At 28.3% G+C, this 8750-nt stretch overlaps 1 protein-coding gene across 1 annotated transcript; it reads left to right on the plus strand.

The window, feature by feature from the left end:
* Window positions 1-521: 521 nt before the first annotated feature.
* LOC100812725 (probable serine/threonine-protein kinase PIX13) lies at window positions 522-5797 on the plus strand. Its single transcript, XM_003523481.5, has 6 exons — window positions 522-908; window positions 1092-1360; window positions 3023-3158; window positions 3260-3396; window positions 3568-3691; window positions 4703-5797. The coding sequence occupies exons 1-6, from the start codon at window positions 809-811 to the stop codon at window positions 5047-5049; spliced, it is 1113 nt and encodes a 370-aa protein (XP_003523529.1). The 5' UTR covers window positions 522-808; the 3' UTR covers window positions 5050-5797.
* The last annotated feature ends 2953 nt before the right edge of the window (window positions 5798-8750 follow it).

The raw sequence follows: 8750 nt of genomic DNA on the forward strand, positions 1-8750 counted from the left end.
CAAGAGTGCTACTTATTTATTTTAGCTAATATATATGTGACCAATATACAAAAGTTATATTTATGTGATCGCCATATATACGTTATTGGTTTCGTTTACAAAGTAGAAGTGTTTGTTGATTTGGTCCATGTCCAAGAATGAGGCTACATAATAATTAGCTAGAGATTACGAATTGTTTGTAGAATTTGTCTTCGCACGGAGTTCGCGCGTTCCTATTGTCCGCGACTACTCAAGACATCAACGTGTGAATGTTCAGTGTTAATTAACGTTGACCTTGATGGATAGCGTAGTCCACTTTGCTTTGCAAAATCTTCTTGGAGGAGGGCCATGTCTGATTCTGATATCTTAGCCCCAGAGGCTCTATACCGTGAGGTTTAATTTGGAAAAATGGGGACTCAAATGTTTCATCACATTTCACAAATCTGAATTTCAACCAAATTGCCACAAGAATTTCCAAGGCACACGTAGAAAAACAAAGAGTTAACCAGTCCACAAACTAAGTGTGGGACTAGCTAGCTAGGAATAATTTCCGATCCGTATAAACTATTTTAATTACAAGCAAGTCAATACTCGAGAGGCAACAACACGCATACAAAGAAAAAGTCGAGAATTAATTACTTATTCTTCCTTTTAATTGCCTAATTAAATCTCTCTGCCACGGCTCTTTCTTTTCAATTTCTCCTCTCTTTCGTGGAACCCCCTCACCCATATATTATATCATAACACACAATTTGTCAACTTCATTTTTCAATCACATAGACTTGTTCCGTTGCTGCCATAGTTTTAGTATCATCACTTTATCATACTCATGGGAAACTGTTTCAGAAAGACAGCAGCTGATGACAACAAGATTCACAAGAATGAGTATAAGACTCCCACCACCAATAATCCACGCCCTTCTCCCCCAGGTGCATACATGATTATGATTGGATATATACAATTAAATGTGTTTGCATCATTTACATAAAATAAATCAACCCTTTAATTTTTTTTCCTTGCTAGCTGCATAGTTTCATGTTCTTTTAGTATGAATTAATGTTCAATCCATATATATGGGAAATGAAATCATTAATAGATTGATTAAAATGCAGAGAGATTGGTGAAGGAAACAGTGGAAGAAAGAGGTGAGCGTCCACAAAACAACAGCGTTCCAAAGCTTATAAAGTACACGTTGGATGAGTTGAGAAGTGCGACCAGAAACTTCAGACCAGACACGGTCCTAGGCGAGGGTGGTTTTGGACGTGTTTTCAAAGGGTGGATTGATAAGAACACCTTCAAGCCCTCAAGAGTTGGTGTTGGAATCCCCGTGGCTGTGAAGAAGTCTAACCCCGATAGCCTCCAGGGTCTAGAAGAATGGCAGGTATGTATGTTCCTTTTTTATTCCTCAATATTCCCATCGTAGTGATTCAATTTCGTTACCTTCAATGTATTTGTGTTTGTCAGTGCGCGCCAGAAGGATAAAGTCTTTACTATTCATGATTGTGGCGTACACTAAGCTAATCTTTATGCCTTTTTAACTAATTTCAATTTCCATTCCATATATAGTTTTCATCTAATTAAGCCATCCTATTAACAATGATCAGAAGATTCCTTGCTGAATGCTGAGTTTAGGATATAAAATAATACATAACCTATCAAACGGCGCCGATTACTAAATTTTTTAGTGTCTCCACTTAATTCCAAAAGTTCATATTGGACAAAAATCGCCGGTTTCCCTTACTTTCCTTGATCATTATTAGTATTACATTTGTCACATTGGTACGTGTGTGGATAAACACCTTAGCATCCAAATCTCATCCTTCTCATCGTAGATAAAAAAAAAATGTTAAACAATGATATAGCAAAAATTAACAGACAATTTTGGGAGCAATTTTCATGTGAGCAAAATCCATGTATGAATACCAACAAAGTTGAGTCTAATGAAAAAAGGTTAATTCATCCTAATGTAGCGAACTAATGTTTCAATTTTTACTTGAAGAGGTATCGATCCACGTGTATTATTTGATTGTGTTTTAAATAAGATTGTATCCAAAGTAAATTATACTTAAAAACAAAAGAAAAATCCTAAAGACATAGTTAATAAAAAACATGTCTTAAATAATTATAAAGTTTACGTCAAAATTTATCCTGAAGTTGTTTGGACTCTAGCTAACTCTCTTTATTGATTGTGATTTCAAATACTATAATCTCCCATTGCAAGAATTGTTCCATGTGTAATTGCTTGGAGTAACGGTATGAATGCATATTTGTTTAATGTATAAAAGTAATATATTGTAAGTGTCGGTGTCAAGTATGACGAGTCATATAATATTAGGGGGGGAAGTCTAGATTTTGTTGCTTGGGTTGCTCTATTTTACTCACACATGGTAATCAGCGTTTAATAATTAAGAAAACAAAGTAGAAAGTTTTCTTTAAAAAATATCACTTATGCATTTTTGCCGTAATTTTTAATACATTTCTAATGTAATTTTTTTTAATCTTATTAACAAGTATCCTAAGAGCATTGTTTAAAGAATTAATAAGAAAAAAAATAATGTGAATATTATAAAAAAACACAAAAATTATGAATAGTTTTTTCTCTCAATAAAAATATTTATATTTAAGTTCTTTAACTAATACACTAATTCACCAAGAATACTGATTAATATTTATATTTTTTCTATTATTAATTCTTTAATTAGTGTTGTAAAAACACTTAACGATATTATCATATTTATGTTAATTTGTGTACATGCAAGTTTGTACATGCACACGTGAGAACCTGTGCATGGAGTCTTTTGATATATTACTTGAATTAAAAGTTTAATATAGTACATTATAAAAATTTATGAAATAAGAATTCTTTTATTATGATAAATGAGACACTATAAATTTAAGTCATACAACATATGAATGATAAAGATTAAAAGTAAATTAAAGCTCACATAATCAGTGCAGTAAAAAAATGTTAGTTTGAATGAACATTAGTTTTATAATGTAACAATGATATTTATATACTTATATGTTGTAATATTTGGTGCAGAGTGAAGTGCAACTTTTGGGGAAATTCTCTCATCCAAACCTGGTTAAACTAATTGGCTATTGCTGGGAGGAAAGTCAATTCCTGCTCGTATACGAATACATGCAAAAGGGCAGCCTCGAAAGCCACCTCTTTAGAAGTAGGAAATTCAGCAACAGACATGCATATTTTGTGGTAAAAAAACTGATATAAGGATTTTTGTTTAATTAAATCATTGATGGTGTTGCATTACACTTGCAGGAGGCCCAAAACCACTTTCATGGGATATAAGACTCAAGATAGCCATAGGAGCTGCCAGAGGTCTAGCTTTCTTGCATACATCGGAAAAGTCTGTCATCTATAGAGACTTCAAGTCTTCCAACATTTTGCTTGATGGGGTATGTATTAATTTCTTTGTACATGTGATGATCAAATTTTCGAAGATGTTGTTGAGATAGTAATATATACTTGATTTTTTTATTATTTATGTGTGTATTGAGGAGCCACTTGGAAAAATCATCATCCATCATTAATTGGGTCGCAATGTTTTGTTGCTTACTATTTATTAGGATTTTAATGCAAAACTATCGGACTTTGGATTGGCAAAGTTTGGCCCTGTCAACGGAAAATCCCACGTAACCACGCGGATCATGGGCACGTATGGTTACGCGGCCCCTGAATACATGGCCACAGGTATCATGCCATTTGTTTCCTCTCTTTATTTTCACAACATGCTAATGTGTGTTTGTCATTGTGTTCGCCAGTGTCTGTATGTGCATTCATTTTTGTTTGTGTGTGCACCCTTGCGAGCATGTGTATGCATACGTGCCAGTATTTATGTGTGAGTCTTTTGATATATTGTAAGAGTTAAATGTTTAATATAATGCATCATAAAGATGTACCTATTAAGAATTCTTTTTATTATGAGGAATGAGACACGGTTTACATTATAAAGATGAAAAGTTAATAAGGGTCACATAATTAGTTAAAAAAATTACTTACATTTTTTTTAATCGTGATCATTTATATATTATTTAACAATTTATATTTGTAGTTTTCATTTTTTTTAATAAGATTTTTTTTCATTTGATATGCTCTCGTGTGTTGTGAGTCATAATTATAATTAAAGAATACTAACTTTATGTTGTTATAAAAATTAGTGTTTAAGTTCGTATGTAATTTTGAAATTTTTAGTTATTGTTCTTATTTGTTTTATTACTTTTATCAATGATAACTGACTTTAAATAGACCGATTAAATAAGTGGACGTGATGATTAGGAGTTGAGATTTTAAAAGTTTAAATTAATTTTTAGTTTTTTTTAATTTATTTTTTATATTTAATTTGATACTTTATTTTTTTTTCAATCTACTTCTTCCACCTAAATAGTAAAAAATATATTTTATATGGATTTAAAACTGTCATTAAGTAATTTTAAAATATCATAAAATGTACATTTTTTAAAAAAATAAATTAATTTTAGAAATTAGAAAAATAAATTGAAAAAGAAATAAATAAAAAACTAAATTAAATTAGTTTTAAAAATTAGAGGATCAAATTGAAAAAAAAATTAAAAGATGAAAAACTTAAATAATAAATTAGATGACTAAAAGGTTAATTTAACCATTTTAAAACTAATGTTCTAAAATCATAAAAAAGCTTGACTGTGTGTTATGATGAAAAATTTATACATCCAAAATTGACAGGCCATCTGTATATTAAAAGCGATGTATATGGATTTGGCGTTGTTCTGCTAGAAATGCTAACAGGTAGAGCAGCTCTAGACACAAATCAGCCAACGGGTATGCAGAATTTGGTAGAGTGCACTATGTCATCTCTACATGCCAAAAAGAGACTGAAAGAGGTAATGGATCCAAACATGGAGGAACAATATTCATTAAGGGCAGCATTTCAAATAGCGCAACTTATTTTGAAATGTTTAGAATCTAAGCCAAAGAAACGACCGTCTATGGAGGAGGTTTTGGAAACCTTAGAAAAAGTTGAAGCCATAAAATACAAACCCAAAGTGAAGAAAAGAAGTGCGGTTCGTTAGATAAGCATCCCCCAAATAACCAGGGTTGGTCACCACTTATTCATTACAACAACGTTTATCCCAAACCACTAACTCATTCTCCTCCATAGTAGTTCACCATGCATCTACCATTTATTTTTCAAGCAGTTACATGGTTAGTAAATTTCGTAAGGACTAGATAAGTTTTTTGTCCAGTACAATTTTAAATTTTGGATTTTATTTATTTATTTTTATCTATTTTAAATCCTTTATTTATTTTATCGTTCATGATTAGTAGTTGGGTGAGACAAAAGTTGAGTAGCAAAAGGATAAAAATTAAACCCAAGACTGATTAATTATGAGCAATAGAAATAAATAATAGATTAAAAATAAATAAAAATATAGAAATTAAAATCCAAAATTTAAAATTATACATTTACTAAAAACTTATTTAACCCATTTGGTAAATATTCCTTCTATTATGCTTTTTGTGCATATCTGTACTTTTTTTAGTTGTAAACTTTAGAATGCATGTTCAAATTTATAGCATACTCAGTCATGTTTTATGCAAATTATGAAATTTATATTTTGTTGATAGATGAAATCTCAAAGAATAATGATAATGATACATGGAAGAGACAAACATCTATTTGATTTTTTTTTCTCAAAGTGTCAATAGTAGTTTAATAAAAGAGTATTGTCGTTATTATAGGTAAAGATATAGATATTATATATGTGCGTGTATGTAATTTCATTAATATATGATATAATTTATTTGACTACATTTACGTACAGATAAAATATACCGTACATGTATGAACTTTTTTCTGTAGAAACGTGTTAATTATTTGGCTTATATAACAAATTACATAAGGCAATGCGTGGGTAAATCTGTCACCCTGAACAATACGTTTGTTTTTTTTTTTGTTCTTGAACATTAGTTCAAAAATAGGGTTAAAGTAGTAATAATACGCGTGAGATGGTAAAAAAACTTATTTCAATTTTCATATATTATTAATATAAATATTTTTTTAATCACCAAAAATGATATAAATATTTTTACACAATCACTTATTACTAATAATCTAAAATATAATTTTAAAATAATTATTTAAAAATCAATAATCTTATTGTATATGAAAATTTATGATTAAATGACATTATTTTTTTACACTATTGATGTATTTTAATTAAGTTTTAATTCAAATTTAATCTTATATTAATACCATGTGTTTTGTAAGTGAAATTATCTGCTTTTATCTTATTCCTTAAAATAATTAATGAATTTTGGTTTAACTTTTGATGAATTGTTGAAAGTCGAAACAAAAACATTGGGGCTTACTATTAAGTGTGTTTGGGTGAAATGTGAAATTTAAAATTACATATATTTTTAAAAATAATTTAAGCTTTTCAATTTTATTTAAAAATAAAAGTAATTTTTTTAAAACTAATTAAAATTGAAGAATACACAAATATAAAGATGTGAGCACGGCTTGTAAACAAAAGATGACAAAACTTCTGATTAAATTAGCTGTTAGTTTTTTGTTCTTTTTTATTTTGATAATAATTTTTATTATTAGCTAGGCATATTATAGAGATATTAAAGATTTTCCACTTTTTATTCATTTTTTTGTAATAATAAAACTAAAAGGAAAATATTTATATTTTTTATTTTTAACTAAAAATTTTAAAATAAATAAATCAGCTCATTTTTAGGAAATTTTTTTACACACCCAACAAATTTCCTGTGCATCCAATATTTTTTTATTTTTTTCCAAAATTATCCCGGATAATCTCACAGATTCGTACGCCGTAAGCTCGTGAATTGTCAAATTGTACGTACATACGTATTACATTTTTTAAAATTTTTTAAAAAAATGTTTTACAAATTATTGACTTAGGCAAGATTTGAACATGTGACTTTCAAATTATTAACACGACGTGTTAATCCACAATTATATAAAAAAACGTATAGATGTTTTATTTCCACCCTTTTAAATTTAATATTTATCACTAATCTGTCATTTTAAAATAACCGGCATGTTTCCTTTTTTTTCTATATATATAAAAGGAAGCAAATGGGGTTGAAGGGAAAAGTTCATTCTAATGAATGGTTTGATTTAGGGGTTTTCAGTATGTAAATTGGTTCAAGTTTAAAAATAAAATTAAATCCAAAATAGTTATATTTAATTTGTTTGGTTTGATTTAATTTAGTTTGTAGTTTTTTGGATTTATATATAAGCAAAAAAGTTATTTTAATTTGTATGTTGGACTCAAATAATTTTGTCCCTAATTAATAATATGATTCTTAAAACATTCTTTGTTTAATTGCAATTCTATTTTCAAAATTTTTATTTTATTCATGATATCAAATTTCAAATAATGACATTTTAGGAATAATTTTATATTTTACTTCAGATTAACAAAATTAAATTATTTCAATTAATTCTCTTAAACATTATAAAAATAGTTATTTTTATTTATACATGAATTAGAATAAATTATATTTTAAATTGTTTTTTTTTTGGCAAACCAAACCAATATTGAATAAAAGATTATCAATATGAACTATGGTAAGCTTGGTGGATCACAACAGCTATGACATCTTCCCCGTGTTCTTCATTTCATGATCATGGGAATAGGGATCGGAAGAGTTTCCACCATTGACTTCTATTATTTTCCAACCATCCAAGTATCCTTAAAGGACAGTTTCCACACTTTCTTCACCACTATCGGTTACATCATATAACCAAACTAATACTTGGATTTTGTCATTGACAAAATTCGGGTCTATTAACCATAATGACATTGTAGTTATTTGTTCTGAAACTATCATATTATCAGTATAAAGAACAGAATTTTATGGTCCATAGTGACGTTTGGTAGAGCTTATGGTTTAGTAAGTGCTCAAAGCAGTTTTCTTTCCTTCTAAATGCTGCCTTCTCCTTTCTCTTTGGTGGTTTTCCATGTCAGTGTTCCATTATACAAGAAGTTCTTTTGCGTGTTTGAACTTGAATTGAATCTCTCAACATATTATTACTTGTCGGCTTTAATTTCCCAAAGTCATTTTCACATTGGTTCCTCCTCCCTTAATTGTTGGTTGGTGACTTTCCTGGTGTTCAGATTAGTGGAAAGAGGAAAACTTAACAATAGGAAAAAAAATGAAAAAGTGTTGGAATAACTGTATTTTGATTCAATTGATTGTGTATGTGCTTTTAAAAAACTATTTTTGGAAAGAGGTGGAAAATAATAATGATAATAAAATAATAATAATAGAAGATGAAAGTTGATATAACAATTAAATCTAAAGTCGTGGTATTTGCTTGATTCCGATCTTAACATTGATTGGGAAAAATTTATTTCGATTGAGCTTGAAATACAAATATAAGTAACGGTCAGTAGTTGATTAGTGTTAATTTTATACTGATTTTTGTTTTCTGTTATTACATTAATACATATATAATACTCCACTGGTTAAGATTTTTTATTATAATTATAAGATATAAATAAATTATTATAATAAATATTTAAATAATGGTATTAAAATTACACAATTTTAAAAAAATATAACTTCATTCTTAATTTTTAATTTATGATTTATCTTATTTAGTTGTTTTTATGTATTATTTGAATAAAATATAATTAAAAATTCAATATACAGTTTTTTCAAATATATATAAATTAATTGTTTTTAAAAGGAGTTTATAGTATTTCATACTCAACTTCTTTAATTATGTGTGACC

The sequence above is a fragment of the Glycine max genome, chromosome 4 (assembly GCF_000004515.6).
Source record: "Glycine max cultivar Williams 82 chromosome 4, Glycine_max_v4.0, whole genome shotgun sequence".
NCBI classification, from domain to species: domain Eukaryota; kingdom Viridiplantae; phylum Streptophyta; class Magnoliopsida; order Fabales; family Fabaceae; genus Glycine; species Glycine max.

Bases quoted from the DNA above. Each gene is read 5' to 3' on its own strand.
- LOC100812725 (XM_003523481.5), top strand. From the start codon at position 809: ATGGGAAACTGTTTCAGAAAGACAGCAGCTGATGACAACAAGATTCAC. The intron at 909-1,091 runs GTGCATACATGA...ATTAAAATGCAG, and splicing joins TCCACGCCCTTCTCCCCCAG to AGAGATTGGTGAAGGAAACA. The intron at 3,159-3,259 runs GTAGGAAATTCA...TTACACTTGCAG, and splicing joins CGAAAGCCACCTCTTTAGAA to GAGGCCCAAAACCACTTTCA.